The sequence below is a fragment of the Myotis daubentonii genome, chromosome 5 (assembly GCF_963259705.1).
Source record: "Myotis daubentonii chromosome 5, mMyoDau2.1, whole genome shotgun sequence".
NCBI lineage: Eukaryota > Metazoa > Chordata > Mammalia > Chiroptera > Vespertilionidae > Myotis > Myotis daubentonii.
In genome coordinates, this window is record NC_081844.1 from 40,189,369 (window position 1) to 40,208,873 (window position 19,505).

Here is a 19,505-nt window from a genome sequence, read left to right on the forward strand (position 1 = left end):
AGTTGATGGTAAACACTTGAAGATTCATAAACAGATTCATGTATATAAGGCCCCTTGACTTATGACAAAGGTACCACTTCCATGTAGTGGGGAAAAATGGTCTTCAAATATAATAAATGGTGATTGAGCAATTGGATATAAATATGAAAAAAATCAATCCCCTCTTACATCATACACATAAAACGATTTCATGGAATTATATGCCGGAGTGTTGAAAATCAAACAATAAAGATTCCAAAGACAACTTAAATGTCTATCTTCATGACTGTTGTGTGGGCAAAGATTTCCTAAGCAGGACACAAAATGCACTAATCATAAAGACTAGCTCTTCATCAAGATACCCCACAAGAAAGAAAAGGGAAGACACTGATCAGAATAAGATATTTCCAATGCATACATCCAACAAAGAACATGTATGTATGTATCCTCCAAAAAATATGTAAAAAAAAGCCAGACAACCAATGTTAAAAATGACCCAAAGGCTCACATCCTTCACAAAGATGATATCCAAAACAGTTAACAAACATGTGATAGCACTCTCTAACCACAGAATGAAAAGAGGAACTGAAAAAGAAATTGACTGTGCCAAGCGTTGGCAAGGATTGTGGAGCAACTAGATTTTCATGCAGTACCTGTATCTGGCCCATGGCTCTTCAGGTCTCACTACTTCAGTGCATTCCAGCAGGTAGCCGATGTATGTGTCTTCCTAAGGGCTTTCTCTGGGTTTAAGAACAGTTCTGGCTGTAAGAGCAGTAGCCCAGAGGTAGCAGAGAATAAACCATCCCTATGCAGGGGTAATCCTAACCAAAGGCCAAGTGGAGTGGTGTATAAATACCCCAACTCCCTTGCTCTCTGATGTGTATTTCATATCATTTCCAGAGATCATCAGTAGGCTGAGCTCTAGTACTCACAGTGGTAAGTTCCTTAATAATGTATTCTTCGTTGACTCCCATACCTTCCCCATATTACTTCCCCACTTCTTATCAAGATTTCTTGGGGCCATCTCCAATATAAGTCACAGGGATAAATATGGGGAAACCCAATTATAATGCTTAATTAGAAAGAGAAGGATATGGGTTATAGCTCTGAATTTGCAGGAGGCATAATAAGAGTTACTTAGGATAGATTGCTGTAGTGATATAGTACTGGTATATTGGGATATACCTCATCACTATTTTCAATGTAAAAAGTGCAATCATTATGTTTACCAGATTGTGAAGAGTTAGGATAAGAATTGGGAGGTGAAGAGACTTTATTTTCTATTCAATGGAAAACCAGGTGAAGTTGTAAAACACAAGAATACAATGTCTGGATTCTTTAGAAACTCCCTCTGACTTCAGGATGGAAGAAGGGTCAGAGGGGAAAGGACAGGAAGCGGGGTACCCTTTAGGTAGCTATTTTAATTATCCAGGGGTAAGATATGAAGGCTGCAACTAGGGCAGGAACTGGCAAAGAGAGGATGGATTTTCCAGATATTGACCAGGGGAGGGTATTGGCAAGTCGTAGTGACCAATTAGATGTAGGGGTTGAAGAAGAGAGAGACAATTTCCTGTTTTGGATGTTGATGGATGATTTAACTACTTTTACTGAGGTCACTTCAACAATTCCTTGTTCTTGTAACAGGGGTCCCCCTGGTGGTAAAAGAAAACCAAGAATGGGATTTCTTAACCTGGGTACCTGCTATTGTTGGACACAATTGTGCAACTGAACCTAGTCTCAAGATCACAGCATAGGGATCCCCTTCTTTGTGTGTGTGTGTGGTAGCAAAGACCCACATCTAGAAAAAGCTGTAAGCTAAGGGGAATGGGTAAAGGTGATCAAAACGTGCAAACTCCCGGTTATAAATGAATAAGTTCTGATGATATAATGTACAGCATGGGACTATGGTTAACAATACTGTACTGTATACCTGAAAGTTGCTAAGACAGTAGACCTTTAAAGTTCTCATCACAAGAAGAACAAATTTGTAACTATGTGCGGTGGTTGATGTGTTAACTAAACTTATGGGGATGATCATTTTGCAGTATCTACATATATCAAATCATGATGTTACATGATTTAAGGTATACACCTTAAATGCATACCATGTTTTAGGTCAATTATATCTCAATAAAGCTTGAAAAAAATCTTCCCGAATAAACAAGAACAACTGAGAGCTGATGGTTGCTGATGGGTCAGAAAGTGGGGCCTGACAATGACCTTCACCCACTCAAGGCAGGTAGCTTCTGGCCACCTTCCCTCTCCAAGAATCTCCATGTGGTCCAGAATGGGGTTGGCTGCTATGTGTGGTGCAGAATCCATCAGGCATGGGAACTCTCCCATCAGTGTTCTGATTTCTTAAAAGAGTACAGCAGAGGAAAGAGGAGAGACTCTAAGGCCAGACACACCTGCACCTGAATGCTAGCTCTGCCACAAATCTGCTAGTATCCATGAGTTACACCTGACAGTGCCTAGAATGGTTGTGAGGTTTGAGGGAACGTGTGTAAAGCACTAGCCCAATGCCTCCTTAACAGTTGGAGGTAATGATTCCCTTAAACAGCGGTTCTCAACCTGTGGGTTGCGACCCCTTTGGAGGTCAAACGATCCTTTCACAGGGGTCGCCTAAGACCATCCTGCATATCAGATATTTACATTACGATTCATAACAGTAGCAACATTACAGTTATGAAGTAACAATGAAAATAATTTTATGGTTGGGTCACAACATGAGGAACTGTATTTAAAGGGCCAGAAGGTTGAGAACCACTACTTTAGGCAACTAGTAGGGTCTTTGGGATCCTATTAATTCATGAATATGCTAATAAAAAGGGGCAGCTCCAAAGCTGACTCATAATATCACAAATCCATCTGAAAGTGCCAGGGCCAAGTAATGAATCTAAACACACAAGGTAGAGCTCCAGAGACTTCTCTCTTCATGGTTTCTCTCTGAATGCCTTGGGAATAGCCCTTGAAATAGACAAGAGGAATTTCCTAAAAAAGGTACATTTGAATAGGCCTGAGTCATCGACTAAGATGAGATATTTCAGAAGCTTTCCATTTCGAGCCTCTGGCATGTTTCTGATTATGTATAAATACCTTGCTTGTTATATAAATACACAGCGAGTGTAACCTTTTGCTAAGCAATGCAAAGCAAACAGCTACAAGAAGATCTGAGAGAAGAGCCACAGCGCAATTGCTTCTGATGGTTCCCTCTCACCGGTCCCCGAGGATCCCGGAAAGGTTTAAAGCGATAAAGCTGTAAGTTACCTCTTGAAATCACCGCAGCCATTTTTCTCTCCCCGGGAGCTCCGCGTGCACATGTATTAGCTGGTCTTATCCATCTGTAAGCCCCTGTAAGCTCGCTAATGAAAACAACCACCTCTTCTGGGCTTAACTGCGCGTTATTGAGTGTTCTGTCTCTCATGCTATAAATGCACAGTAATGAGAAGTGGGCTGTTTATTAGGGGCCACCAGCATGCTAGGCAAATGGTGAATCAGATATTTCACTGATGTGCCCAGGAGGTACCATCTTAAAGGTCAGTCCATAGCCATAAAAACAACCAAACCAAAACAAAAAATTTCCTTATTGCACCGCACACAGACTGGATATTTTGAATAGCAGAAGAGTTTGACAAGATTAATCATGTATGATGTCTTTCATAAGGGAAACTGTGAGATTCTCCTATTGTAGTAATTCCCCGTATTATATCGGGTGCCATATTCTCGTTAGTGCTTTTGATTTTAAATTGTTTTGTAGAAGGGTATAACAACTGGCATTTCATATTGTTCCGGACACATAACCATAATCTGCCAGATCTTATGGAGGGTATACTGTTGTGAGTGTCAGTACCAGAGAGCTTATTTCGTGAGTGAATGGGTATCAAAACCAACGGGCCCCCCACATCGATTCTCTTCAGGTTTTCCCCTTTTACTTTCTGTAATTCCAGGGGATACGGATGTTACCTCAGCCACAGGATGGCCAAAGCTCATGATTAAAGGGGCTGGTCTGACATGCTTCTCATAGTCAGGGAAAGGTTGAATTAGGCCAGAGTGTAAAAGGCAAACAGAGGGCAGCTCCTACCTGGCTGTGAGGGCCTCCAGCAGTTGTACAAACTTGAGGAGCAGAATAGTGCTTATGAGGTATATGCTAAGTGGAACCTGAGTCCTGCCTTAAAAACCATAGAATTTTAAAGAATTACATAATATTTATAAGAAAAGTATTTTAAAATAAAAATTTAATTGTTCTTTATTTTAAATTCAATAACATGTGATTTTTATATTTGTTTTGAACTTTTTCCTATTATTAAATGTTAACTTGATTATTCTTTAAACTTTTAAATTCCACAAATAAGTTCTCCTTGCTCTACTTGGGTAGGATTTTGGCCGAATTACAAATGGATCACTTTCTGTATAAGGGGTGCCACAATTACATCTACACGAATGTATACTTATTTGTGTAATTGTACTTGTCATAACCCAGGTTGCTCCCAACCAAAGGAGCCTGAGATATATAATAAATGAATAGATGCATTCATCTGTGTGTGTGCATGTGTGTGTGTGTGTATGTGTGAGAATTAGGGCTCTTAAAAAGAATACCTATGTTCATGTGTTTATTGGGTTTGTGGCCCCTCCTTTTGAGAATTGTCTGGGATATGACTCATCCCTCCCCTGTGGTGCTAGTGTTCAGTTCAAAGCCATTTTTCAGTCATAACTGTTTGGCATCACAAACAAAGCCAAAAGCAGGCCGCTCCCCAAACACTCTATCTTTCCCCTCATCTCTGCTGGTGGTCTCCAAGCATGTGGGCCAAATACGTGTACACATGTCCGGGTAGCAGTTTCCATCCGTGTGTTTTAAAAGAAAACACTGAGTGAGAAGACCTTTAGCCCGGCAGTTTGGGAATGCCTGCTGTGAGCTGACTCTTACCTTCCGGTAGCCCCAGAGCTGGTTCCCCTTCATGCCGTGACAGTCATAGAGAGTGACCGGGCTGCTGTGCGAGATCGCGTCGAAGCAGAACTTTCGGGTGTGCAGCGGCTCACCAGGTCGAATGTCTTCTCTCCATCCAAAAGTAAAGAGCTAACGAAGTGACAACAGCAGAAAAGATGCAGTGAGTTTCATCTGAAGACACTCGAGAGCAGGGGGAGCAATTTAGATGTGTTTTGGGACTTACAAGAAAGAACTAAGTCTCAGCATCAGAGAGATGTTGAAAAAGGCATCCTATAAAATAAAAGCCTAGGTGGTGTCATGCCCTTGTGCAACGCCATCGGGCAATGTCGTCACAAGATGGCCACCACAAGATAGCTGCACACACAGCAGAGGCAGGGCCCAGTGGCCGCTCCACGCCATGATGCCTGGGGGTCCCACAGCTCTGCGCTGTACGGAGGGGGCTGGTCCTGGTGTCTCCGCTACTTTGCATGGAGGAGGTGGGTCCTGGTGGAGGAGGTGGGTCATGGCAGGGGAGGGCAGTTGGGGGCAATCAGGCCGGTAGGAGAGCTGTTAGGTGATCAGGCTGGCAGGCAGAAGTGGTTAGGGGCAATCAGGAGGCAGGCAGTGAGCCAGTGGTCCTGGATTGTGAGAGGGATGTCTGACTGCTGGTTGAATATCCCCCAAGGGGTCTCAGATTGGAGAGGGTGCGGGTTGAGGGACACCCCCTACCCCTGTGCACAAATTTCATGCACCAGGCCTCTCGTGTAATATAAAGTGTATGGCAGTAACAGCTGCACTTTGGCTGAGGGCACCAAAAATGCAAATGAGGAGTGTCCAGTTTGGTACTAGAAAAATAACAGAGGATGGTGTGCAGATGGGAGGAGAGGAAAAACTCCTTAATGAAGCTCTTCATATTCTTCAGTTTGATAAAATGCCACAGTCAGCCTAAATGAGCAGACTCACTGGAAAAAAACATCACAGGAGTAGAACTGAGCTGGATTGATGTTAGTAATTTTTTTAAAAAGTTGGTTTAAATGAAAGCTAAGCTTGATGAAGTAAAGAATAGGCAAATTAATGTCCTGGGGGTGGTGAGTAATTACGCAGGGCCATGTTTTGAAGTAAGAAGTACAGTTCAAACACACTCACACTCACACCCACTCACACACACGCTCATACACTCACACATTCACACACATGCGTACACTTACACATGCACACATACTCACATACACACACTCACACATGCTTACATGCACACACACGCATGCACGTACACTCACATGCACACATGCATACACTCACACACACACTCACATTCACACACACTAACACATGCACACACAGACACACATACTCACATGCACACACACATTCTTGCTCATACGCACTCTCACATGCACACACACTCATATACGCATGCACAGTCTCACACACACACACACACACACTCACGCATGCACTTCCCCTCCACTAAAACAAGTTTCATGAAACAATATTTATCTTTACTGGATTTTAATAGGCTCTGATATTCCATCCAACCTCATCCTATCCTAGTCTATTCTATCCTATCCATGCCATTCCATTATTTTAAAAATGCTTCTAATGATGCACTAAATTAACTGTATAATGTATTAAAATTTTTTAAGACCCACCACATTCCTGTAGGGAAAGAATATTTTCTTGAGTTTGACTTGGAGAGAAAACAAGAGTAGGAGAGGTGTAGTAGGAAAAATCCTTAAGTGGGAAGATAGACTAGATGAGTCCTATTTCTTCCCAATCTAAAATTTTAGTAAGTATATATACTTCTTATGATATGACGTAAAGTAGATCTGGCTGTGTAAAGCCAAACTGTGCAAAAGAAAGAGGTACCAAGAACCCCATGTTCATATAAAGCAAGCACGATGCTCAACTCTCTCTATATAAAAGGCTAAGTGTCCATCTGTCCGACCGGTAGCTCTGACATGCACTGACCACCAGGGGGCAGGTGCTCAACACAGGAGTTGCCATGATGCACATTGGCCATTTAAAAATAAATAGCACCATGGCAAACGAACACTCAGTTTCCCCCAAGTGGGACATAGGCCCCACCACCAGAGTGACACCCCACCAAATCGCAGCCAATGCTGCCATGACCCTGTGGCGCAAAATGCAGCCCACATCCCAGCCAAGCCCAGAAATAGTCGCTGTGGGCTCCAGGGAATGACATCACGTAGCAACACCCAGTTTCCTCTCCCTAGCGACTAGCCTCCTTGGAGGTCTTCAGCCCAGAACCCAACTTGCTTTATAGCCAGGTGCAAACATTTTACAATTTAACCAAATGTTTGTGAAGCATTTTCTCATGCCTCATCTCATTTGATTCTCACAGAAGTCCTGAAGTAGGTAGATAGGAGATTCGGTAGAATCCTATTTTCTTTTCATTAGCTGAAAAATGGAGATTTAGAAAGTTTAGAAACTTGACCCGACTGAAAAGAAGAAATGGTGGAGCTTAAAAATGACTTCAAGTTTTCTCACTGCACAGAATAGTCAAATACTGCTACAGTTAAATATTTTACCCTTTGTTCTCCCTGCATGATCTATAATAATAATCTGCTTCGTGTTGATATTTACTGCTGTGTTGCTGACAATTACCTGAAAGAGAAGTTGAGGTGCTTCACTAGGCTGGAAAAAGTTTAGCTAAATCAGAAAGCAGTTCTAATTAAGGAAGTTTATTCTCTATATATAAAAGGCTAAGTTGACTCACGCATGCATGATGCATATAAAACTCTCACTAGCGCCAGTTGCACATGTGTGTTTCGATCTGTCATTGTCACTTGTGAATTTGGTTGACATTTCTATATAGAGAAAGGGCAAATAGCAATATTAAAATATTTCTTCTAATTAATTTTCTTTCAGTGTGCATGAATCTGTGCACCAGGACACTAGTATATAGATGATACACTTAGTGCTTCTACTGACCAGGCTTTTAGTATATTTCAGTTTTAGAGTGCTATCCAGGAAAGAAAATATAGAGAATCTGGAAAAATACTGCGGATGGCTAACAAAAACATTTAAATGGAGGAACTGCAGAAACTTGAAAGAACTTGGGGGAGTGATCTGAAGAAAATCAGAAACGATCTAAATCAAATATATGGAAGTTGATTGAGTAATGGCAAGTGACTATATTTTGTTTCACCACAAGACAGGACCTGAACGGGTATATTCTGAATAGAAGGACAAGAGATTTTAGGTGAGTCATTTAAAATTGATCGATAAAGAAGAATTGTGTGATCTCTTTCCCTTGAGTTTTTTTCTTGTTTGTTTGTTTAAATATGATTGTGGACTGAGGCACTTTTAGATTCATTTAACTTCTGCGCAGAAGAATGACTTCTCAAAAAAAAAAGTCTATTCAGTAATTCTGATTTTTTAAAAAATCCTCACCCAACAATATTTTTCTATTGCTTTTTCTTTTCTTTTTTTGTTTTTGTTTTTTGTGGTTGCGGGTGGGGAGGAGGGAAAGTGGAAGGGATGGAGGAAGAGAGAGAGAGGAACATCAATGTGAGACAGACACATCGATAGGTTGCCTCCCAAACAAGCCCCAACCAGGGCCTGGGATCAAATCTGTAACCCAGGTATGTGCCTTTGACTGGGAATCGAACCCAATACCCTTTGGTGTGAGGGCCAGTACTCCAGCTATGCTGCCCAGGACAGCATTTCTGATTTTGATCACTCCCTTCAACCCAGGATTCACAACTCCCTTGGCTTTGAAATTCTGGGCTTTGTTATCCTATAACTCCATCTTGCCCATGTCCTCTTTTATCCATCTCTTCAACAGAGGTGATGCTCTGGGTTCTCCTTAGACCCTCTGTCTTTGCACCTTTCTTGTTGGTCTTAAATATACTCAACTCAACTCTTGACAATGTGCTGATAACTAATCTGTGTTAGTCCAACTCCACGTAGGATTTTCCTACATGGACATCTCAAATTCAACACATCCTAAATTTAATTGATTTTCATCCCTTCTAAGCCTGTTTCTATTCCTATATTTTGTTTTAGTTGGTGGTCAGATCATCCAACTTGTCAGCCTGTCTCTTTTGTCTCCCTCACCCTATTCATCTAATCAATGAACAAGTTTGGCCATTTTTTGTCTTCCAAATATTGCTGGAAGTATCTCTTCCTTTCTATCTCCACTACCGTTGCCCTGGACTACTAAAATGACCTAATTAGTTTCACCTCTACTTTCCTTTTGAAATTCCTTCCTATTTGTCCTCCTCAGCCTCCAGAGAAGTCTGTTTGAAATGCCTATTTGGCCGTGCTACCTCTCAACCTAAAATCCCACAATATTTGCATATAACCTCTAAAGTTCAAACTCTTTAACATGGAAAGAACTCTCCGCAATCTGCCCTTTGCCATTTTTTTTTATAGCTGCATCTCTTCCCTTTCGTTTACCTTCCAGCAACAACAAAATATTTACAGTCCCTTGCATCAATCAGGCTATATTTTCCCTCCTGTGACTTTGTTAATGAGAGTTCCACTGGTTGGAAAGCCACCGTTAGTTCAGCTGTCCACTCCTCCAAGCAGCCTTCCTGTTTGAGCTCCTTACTCCTTGCCATCCTTACGTTATTTCATCATGTTTGTCCATTTATGTTTCTGTATCTCCTGCCAGACAGTGAGATCTTAAATGGCAGGAATCATACCTTTTTTATCTTCATGTTTCCAGCACCCAGAACAAGTCATGACACATAATAAATGTTCAATACGATTTCTACCAAATAAATAAAAATTTGCACTCATTATATTAACAAAAAGTGTATTGGAATAGCTTGAAGATGAATGAATCAATCTTCTTGGTCCATCAAAAGAATTTTTTCTCTTTGGGTCTAATTATAATATCAACCATATTATTATTTGTTGAACTTTCAACTTCAATGAGTCTAGGCTCAGTAACCTACTATTTCCCAACCTCTAAGCCTGCCATTGACATTGATTAAATATTTTATTTAAATGTCAAATTTCCTTGGTACCATAAACAGACCAAGCAATGCAGGAACCAGTGGTTTTCACTGGTTAATCCATTTCCCTCTCTGTTGATGTCTTTCTGCCTCTCTGTCCCTGTATCTCTTTTTGCTGTTTAAACAGTCAGTCCTCACTTACCATCATCGATAGGTTCTGTGATTTAAGTGAAACAACATATAACGAAACCAGTTTTAGCATAGGCTAATTGATATAAACAAGAGTTAAGTTCCTATGGCAACTCATCAATGTCATAACGAAACCATGTTGAACAATACAGCATGATTGGAGGACCTGCTGTATTCTCAGAAGGCTGGAGCCAAAAGGGACCATAATCACGACTTAGAACAGCCTCTTATTATGCAGTTGAGGAAAATCAGGCCTGCAGGGGTCAAATGGCTTTATAACAGTATTTCTTACTTATTTTTTTCTTATGTTTTGCTTGTCTTACTTTTTAATAAATGAATCTGTTAGGCCCAAAAGAATACCCGTGTTAGGGCACACTTACACAGATGTGTCTCTTGGAAAGATTTATTCATGTATTGTCGCAATTATATTTCAGGGCATCTTTAAGTGACTTTTATTTCTTGTTTCCAGATTTATTATTATAGTGCAGCAGTCACTAGATTTGTAGACTGATTATTAGCCTGCAGTCTTCAGTGTTTTATGTATTATTATTATTATTATTATTATTATTATTATTATTATTACCTGGTGATTGCTTTCCCACACCCCATGTGATATAGCTTCAGATTGTATTCATCGTCTTACTCTGTTGCCTCTACCATTAGCTAAAAATGTTTTTGCTTATGTTTTTGAAATGCATTCTATTGCCATTTATCTTACCCTAATGGCCATGGCAAAGCAATCAGGCATTGAGTGTTTCAGTCATTAGGCACACTTTTCTGTGTGCACTCTTGTGAAGGCAGAAACAAGCAGGCATGATGAAAGCATTGCCACTGTTTGCCTTGGGTGACGTTACTGTGACATTCATAGTTTGTCTTCTTCCCTTGGGCTGTTTCTTACAGACAGAAGAATTTAGATTTCCCAGAAAATAACTCATGAGTTTTTTTAACCTCCATCCCTCAGTTTTAGAGGAAATTGATATTACTTTCACTACTTTTTCTTAGAGAGGGAGGGAGAGAGAGCAAAACATTAATGTGAGTGAGACACATGGCTTGGTTGCCTCCTGTACCCACTCCAGAGGTTGAACCGAAATCCCAGGTATGTGCCCTAACTAGAATCGAACCTGTGACCTTCCAGTACACGGGATGACGCTCCAACCAACTGAGCCTCACAGGCCAGGGCTCTACTTTTTTCTGTTAAGTGATACTTTTAAATGTAGATTCAGAATGACACATAACTCCTTAATGACGCATAACATCTTTGCTTTAACATGAATGTGGTGTGAGTAACGTTGCCTGCGTCTGCATTGTATTGCGTGAATAAGCTCCCTAGATACAGAACTGCAAATACACTATCATAGCTTTGCTACCTGATTTGGAAATATTAAAAATATTTTTCTTTCTGTGGGGGGTGATACTTTGCTGTGTGGTTGGCAGCTACGGGAGATAGCGCATGTCCCTTTCTGCAGTGTGTGTCCATCCATGTGTTCTGTCCTGAGAGTGAGACCATGTCCCAGAAACTGTCCTTTTACCACATGCTGGGACCTGCTTCATCTCTGCTTGCACATCTCCCCTCCAGGCCTTTGAAAGGAGCTTTTGTCTGCTTCCTCAGCAGGACCAGGGCCTGCTCCACTGCAGTCAGCGCTTCCTCCCCAGAATGCGATCAGAGCAGCTGCCTGGCCAAACAGCACCAGGGCTCTCTCCCCACCCCTCCTCCCCTCCCCTCCCCGCCTCCCTCTTCCCAGGGACTCATAATATAATGGCCACTGGGGAGTATCCTTTCCAGACCTACAGTCTAATTTTAGTTTTCTTTCTTGGTCCCTAAAGGAAACTGAAAGCCAGCGCACAATGCCACAGTGATATCAAACAGCTAAATAGATGGCCCTGAAAAACGAATCAGACATTTGCTTCCTTCATAGAAGTCACATTAGTCATCACTGGTGCTCTGCAACAATCTTATCTATCAACAATCGAATCTAAAAAACAAAGTAAACGAACAAGCAGAACAGACACGGACTCATAGACACAGAGGACATTTTCAGGGTTGCCAGATGGGATGGGGTTTGGGGGCGATGGGCGAAAAAGGTGAAGGGATTAAGAAGTGCAAATTGGTTGCTACAGAATAGTCAAGGGGATGTAAAGTGCAGCATGAGGAATACGGTCCATAATATTCTAATAACTATGTGTGGTGTCAGATGGGGATGAGATTTACCCGGATGATCACTTAGCAAGTTATAGAATGTGTCATCTCTGGCGTGTACACCTGATATTGTATGCCAACTATAATTGAAAAACAAAAAATGATTTAAAAAAGAATTAACAAGAAAAGGAACACGCCAAGACTGCTATTCTAACGGGTAGTTTCTCTCCTTTCAAAGTTTAAGTATTTCTCCTTCAACGAATTCACTCTCAGAAGTTTTCTCCAGTCTTAGCAAGACTAATGATTTGTGCTTTTAAGTATGAATGTTCATATTTCATGGACCTTTCTGCATAAGTGTTTTTCCAGTTGTCTTTTATACAGTTGTTGTGATTCATGTATATCTGTGTTGGAGAATAAAGTTCAAACTCATCTTCACTGTTTGGAAACAGTGATAATACATATTTTCCCCTCAACTAAAAAATGGGTGCTTCAACAGACTCTTCGTCAGTGCCCATGGAACTGTTGTGTTTATTTTAAATATACAGGATCACTTGAGCTTTCATAAGTGTCCCTTTTGTGTTCTATGAATGCTTTTGAATGAAAAAGAATAGCTATAATTTTCCTGTCCTGATATACTTCTTTTCTCATTCAGGAATTTTCATCTAAATGTAAAAGAATGGGACCTAATGCTAATAAGTCATTGAATAAAGCTTGCAGGTAATTACTAGAAAACAAAGCAGCTTGCAATGTTTTCACCTCCAAGTCAATATAGCGTGGTGCATATTTTAAATATGATTTATTTTCAACCTCCTGTCAACCTTGTTTAATCTTCCTGTAGCTCTGCTTTCAGTCTCCAGAGACTGGAAATCTTTTTAAAGAGATTTATTAACTGGTCCCTTTAGTTCCTCTTATGTCCGCTTGTCTAGTGCTGCCCTCTGCTGACTATTTCTTGAATTACATTCCATAGATGTTTAGAGTTTTGCCTGAGCGGGAAGGAAAATAAAAGAACAATTTTTAAAGTGTATACCTTAGAGTTGGTTTTATCTATATCTTTATTTTCAGCGGGAAAATAAAATCTGAAGTCCAGACAAATATTTCATTCTAGAACACTCCAGGGGATAGAAATATTGCTCCTGATTCAGGCATTCAGGTATGTGTACCTCATATCAACCAGCTGCCTAGGTCTGGTTCCTGGTTGGGCTGAATGGAGGTGGCAGAGAGGAATTTGACCCTTCAGACAAAGATTTTCCTTATGGCATGCTCCCTTTTCTTTTTCCTTTTAGAAAATAACCTTTCATCTCTAGGTACCAGTCTTACTGGGAGGCCTCTGAACTCTTCTCTCTGGCTCTCAGGCTGAAGTCAGAATTGCTTCTTGGAGGTAACAGGCCAACACTATCTCACACCCCTGGTAGCTTCCCTGTGGTGCTTACAGAGAGACAGAGATGAGAGAGAGAGAGAGGGGAAAAGGGGCAGGTGAGTCAGCTTTTACTGACATTTCATTCCTATCAGTGAGTCCTGGGGCTACAGGCTTCCTCATAGCCCATCTGATCAGCGTGGCACGCTGCGGGATAGAGATTTGAGTGAACGAGAAAGAGTATTTGGTGTGTGGTGGTTGCCTGGGACCTGAGAGAGCTCTAATTTGGTGTCAGCATGAAGCGCTCTGGGGGGAGGACTGGGAGAAGGCAGAAAAGTATATTGACTCTGCACCGATGTGCAAGATGCTGTTATATAATAGACATGACTTATTCTCATAATAACCCTGTTGGGAGCTGAATTGTTGTCCCTGCTTAAAGAGGGAGGAACGATGGCCTAGAAAGGTTTAATAACTTCACAAGGACACACAGGGTAAACGGGCTGAAATCTAGGTGGGCCTGACTGCATGGCCCAGGATCCTGCTAGAACATCGTGAGCTTGTGGGATAAGAGTACAAGGACCTCCCTCTGCCGGCATGGCTCGGTGGTTGAGCGTCTACCTATGAACCGAGAGGTCATGGTTTGATTCCTGGTCAGGGCACATGCGGGGGATGGGAGTGGGGTGTGTGTGTGTGTGTGTGTGTGTGTGTGTGTGTGTGTGTGTGTGTGTGTGTAGGCTTGCTCCCCAGTGTGGGGTGTACAGGAGGCAGCCAATCAATGATTCTCTCTCATCACTGCTGTTTCTATCTCTCTCTCCCTCTTCCTTCCTCTCTGAAATCAATATATATATATATTATAATTTTTTAAAAAGAGTGCAAGGACCAGATTACAGGCTTGGGGTGGAAGGGGCATTGTTGGTTCAGTGATTGACTGAACTAATTCTGGGTGGTGCTATGGACTCAGTGCATGGGTGCCTTCCTGAATGATGCTGCTCTGCCCGAGAATTCAGGCTAGAGGTGGGGTAGGACGGGGCAGTGGGGGGCGGTGCCACCGTGCTGGGTCTCAGCACACCTGAGGACTCCGGGAGACCCTAGGCTGGCACGGCAGGTTTTTAGCCATAGTAGAAAAGATAGACACGTAAGGAATATCTCAAGCAGAACAGCACAGCACAGAGCAGAACGGAGCAGAGTAGAGCATCACTAATACTTTACTGGAAATTGCTTGTCTCCTTTTTGGTTTGCCTAAGAGAGGCATTATGGACAATTCTGGGGAGCAGAAAGCACAGGGAGGACATACTATCCTGAACGTGGAATATATCCTTTGCAGAGGGAGAGAAGGGAGTAGCAAGGCGGGGTAGGGGCTTTAACTGTATTTGTAAATTTCATTCTTTATTAAAAATATATATTTTTATTGATTTCAGTGAGGAAGGGAGAGGGCGAGAGAGATAGAAACAGCAGTGATGAGAGATAATCATTGATTGGCTGCCTCCCGCTCCCCCCAGCCCCCACTGGGAATCAAGCCTGCAACCTGGGCATGTGTCCCTGACTAGAATCAAACCCAGGACCCTTTAGTCCACATGCTAACGCTCTATCCACTGAGCTAAACCGGCTAGGGCATAAATTTTATTCTTTAAAAAATATAGAAATAGCTGAAGATACTTGTTAAATCTGCATGATGAGTCTATAAATGCTGGGTATAATGTTTTTTATAGTTTCCTATGTGAAATAGTTCATAGTTAAACATGAAAACAGTACAACAGGGACACAGTGTGAGGAAAGCCCCTTACGAGGGCTGTCAAGCTTCAAAGCGGGTCAGGGGTCACACCTCACTTCACAAACTGGGCAGCACTGAGAGGTTTTCTCAATCAGAAGCAACACACAGCCTGTACGTAGCCCATGAAGCTCATCCTTCATGGGGTGTTATTGCCTCCAAGGTACCTTTCATGTGTGAGATTACAAACTCCTACAGCAACCAGAGGTGTATGTAAAATATTCTTTTCCATAAACAGCCAGAGGGCAGAAGTAAGATTAAAGTCATACGAACTTATGGAGTAACAAAGAGTCTTTCACGAAAGCCATGAAATTTAGTTGGAAGAGTTCCACCGCCTCGGACAGGCCTTTCATGGTTTGAAAACGATATATTCTGGGAAAGGAAATATAACAGGGCCACAGTCAACATTTCTTCCATCCTTCCTATGATTTAAAGCACATTTTTATACATGATCTCCATTGAGGATCACAACTGCTCTGAGGAGGAGCAGAAACAAAGAAGGGAAATGATTCACTCACCTACAGAACCACCGCCTGCCCCAGGCCCCACACAGCCTTTCCGGAGATTCCTTCCCACTGTGTCCCCCCGTGCCTGCCTCGGCCCCTAGCCCACGGCTTCTGGGAGCCGGCATACCTGCTCATGAGACCATGTCCTTTCCGAGCCATCTTTGACACAGATGTCCAGCCTGAGCTCGGTTCCCGTGGCTCCATGCTTGCTGTCCACACAGAGATTGGCTGCCACGTTTCGAATCTGTGGAAAGAAGGAGTGAGCATGAGACCCTTTTTTATTTTACCTCTAGCTCTATGTTATCTATGACAATTCTGGCACAGCCTCAGCAGTTGGTGTGTGTGTGTGTGTGTGTGTGTGTGTGTGTGTGAGAGAGAGAGAGAGAGAGAGAGAGAGAGAGAGAGAGAGAGAGAGATTTCATGATTATTGAATGATGCTTTAAATTTATGTGTAATTTATGGAGAAAACAGGGAAGTAAAAATAACATGGTCCAGTCTACATGTAAAATGACATGAGAAGGTTGAAGAGCAAGCTGTGGCTGCCTCCAGCAAAAGAGTGTGTGACAGGCAACACAGGGAGCACTGTAGAGTTCATGACTTTTCTAAAATGGGAGATATGTCTTCTTCAGGAGGTTAGGAATTCAGTTAGGAATCTGTTATCTTCTTGCTCAAAAGCATCTGCTACCATTTGCACCCTAGCTGGGGGTGAGATCCCCAATGAGGCAGGTGATGCAGGTAAATTGTGAGGTGAAAGAGAGTGAATCGCTGAGCACTGTATGGTTCTGGGCAGGACAAGACGACCTTGACATTGTAGTTTGCCTGGGGTGGTCTTGGTCTATACCTATACCTGGCTGACAAATGTAACCTGTCACCCAGCAGCATTAGCAAAGTAGCAAAGAGCATTATTGGTGCAATACTATACCGGACAAAGATTCTCTACGTAAAGTCTGACCTGTGACAAGTTGCAGAATAATAAAAAAAGACTTCTTTTTGAAGATAGTTCTTTACAATTATTATATTGACACGGATAGAAGGAACTGAATTGTTAGTGGTGGGGAAAGGGCGGACTATGAAAAGAATCAAAAGCAGAAACAGGATCAGAGCGTTTGGACATAGACACATCCCTTGGTCCAACCTTCCTGCCTGAAGATCTCACCAGCTCTGTTCCCAGCAGAACCACATCCTGGAGTCACAGAGTGGATATTGTTTATAGTTGTTGTTTAGGTATGCAGGCGTGGATAAGCTCAAATAGCTGAATCCTTTTTATACCTTTGTATAGTCCTGGATTAAAATAATCCCTTTAGATGCTGTGAAGAATGGGAACAGGAACAGGATGTGCTCCGCTGATCAGCTTAGTCAAGGTTCTTTTGCCCAGAAGGAGTAGAGAAGGTAAGGACTGTGCCCCGACCGAAGGTGCCTGCCCTGGGCCTATTCCACTTGGCTGGGGCAGTGAGGCGGAGAAGAGGTTGTAAGGAAATATACTGGGTGACATGAGAGGAATAAGTGATGCTGGGATGAGGAGGTGGTGGAGTGGGCTATTTCACACCTCACTTGCTTTAGGAGTGGGGGTTGGTGTGATGTCATTCAGGAGGGAGTCAGTGTGGTGGGTACCAGTTTCCTTATTCAGGGAATTTGGCCACAGCTTGGGTTCATCGTGTACTAGTGGAGCCCCTCTTTCTGGGTCTCTGTCCCTGATAAAAGGGAATCTGAAATAATGTAGGGGCAACGGTTCTTTTTTTAAAATATATTTTTATTGATTTCAGAGAGGAAGGGAGAGGGAGAAAGAGAAACATCAATGATGAGAGAGAATCATTGACTGGCTGCCTCCTGCACGCCCCCTCCTGGGGATCAAGCCCGCAACCTGAGCATGTGCCCTGGACCCGAATCAAACCCGGGACCTTTCAGTCCGCAGGCTGACGCTCTATCCACTGAGCCAAACCAGCTATGGCAGGGGCAACGGTTCTTAACCTAGTTTGGCCTACAGACCTCTCTGAGGATCCAAGGAAGGCTACGGACCCTTTCCCTAAAAACAAATGAACTGTGAGTAAATACATACAAGTACCTTTGCACTCATTTTCCTGGAATGCATAGACTCCAAATTTGAACCCTGAATGAGGGAAAATGCTTGCCTCCCACCCCTTGCAAACTAATCGCATCCCTCCACTTAGCATGGGAAATCCTGGGAGAAAGGAATGGACTTGGCTGGTGTCCAAGTGCCTGTGACTCACTCTCCCCCCTTTTACTTTTCTCCACCTTCTCCCAACAAGTACCAGGGAGGAGCTTTACCATGGGATTTGGGGATCCAACCTTAAAATGCGCTTTTTGTCAAAGCAATGTCTTGGTGAGCGAGAGTTTCGTTGGTGCAATAGAAACACCCAGAAGGTCAACAGTTTGCTGCTGCTCTCTCTGTCTGGAGCCTGGCCCGCTCCGTGAAGCTCCCGTTTGATCTCCTTATCTGCGTGCAGGTGTCGGTTTCTCCAGCCGCCTAACCTGGCAGCCGCCTGACAGGAGCCCTGGCAGGCCGGTCTTTTCATTCTTGGCCATTTAACTCACAGACACTCTTCTTAGAGAACCTGCATTCATTGCTGCCAAAGACATCTTCAGGGCAGGATTGTGTCCTCCGCTCGTGCCTAGCTCTGAATGGCATTTTGGGAAAAAGCAGCTATTGACAGGCTATGGTGCTTGGCCATAGGGAAGGAATCTGCTCCCCTCTGTGGGCTGGCCTGGTGCTCACTCACGGGAGGGGCTCTGCTCTTGGAGAAGGGATGTGGGGGAGAAAAGGACACACAGGAGCCAGCGGCACCGACTAGCAGCTCGGCCAAATCTGCCCCTGGATTCACGCCGACGCCTCCCAGGGAGCCGTGTTCTGTTTCTAAATCTAAATGCTGTGACTCGGAAGGGCTTGGCAGGAATGGAGGAGGCCCATTTTCTAAATTCTCACTCGATTGGCACCTGTGTAGACAATGGGATAAACCTCTCTGGAAGCCAAGTTTCAAAGGCATAATTGTCTACATCTGTGTGAATTCCAGAACCCAGCGGTGCCAGAGAGGAAATGCTGAGCGTTCAACACCGGCTCCAGTCTTGGCCACCAGATGAATGAATATCAGGCACTCCTCGTTTGCTTCTCTCCCTTTTCTTTTTCTTTCCAACTCTTCAGCACACGTTGACATCCTCTCCTCTTGCTCACAAATTCAACTTCACCATAATAAGCAGGTGGAAAAAATTCCAATAGAACTGATTCTAATACATGTTTACTCACTTGAATAAAGTGTTAAGATGTAGACCAGAACATTTAGAAACGATGTGTACTTTTTCAATGCAGGTTTGGTATCTGTGGCTGAAGGGAGAACAGTTCACACACACACACACACACACACACACACACACATGTCCAGGACACAGAGCTGACTGGACCTGTGACAGGATAGATCCTTTTCAGCCTTTATTTCTTTGATCAGGACTTGGCATCATTAACTGTGTCTCTCTTGAGAGAGACTGAACATGATTGGGAAGTAAGGTAGTGCTTCACTAGGAATGGGAGGGAAGAGGGAGACAAATGGGGGGAAAGGAATCAGGATGTGTGGCAGGATTACAGAGATAATCTCCTTTGGTGAGGATTAGGAGAAGGCCTGGCAGAGGGCAAAGGATTTCTTAGGTATGCAAGAGAAGTCAGGCTCAGCTTGAACACTGCGGTTGACTTTTTTTTCTTCCCAACACAGG

General features: G+C 42.9%; 1 protein-coding gene across 1 annotated transcript in view; it reads right to left on the reverse strand.

Annotated features, from left to right (window-relative positions):
* Positions 1–4,684: 4,684 nt before the first annotated feature.
* The window catches only part of GALNTL6 (polypeptide N-acetylgalactosaminyltransferase like 6), a 524,449-nt gene continuing 509,628 nt past the window's right edge, over positions 4,685–19,505 (reverse strand). The window contains exons 8-9 of the mRNA XM_059699512.1: positions 15,913–16,029; positions 4,685–5,053 (exon numbers count right to left, since the gene is read on the reverse strand). Coding sequence (XP_059555495.1) covers positions 4,685–5,053; positions 15,913–16,029 — 486 coding nt within the window. The remainder of the gene's footprint in view (positions 5,054–15,912; positions 16,030–19,505) is intronic.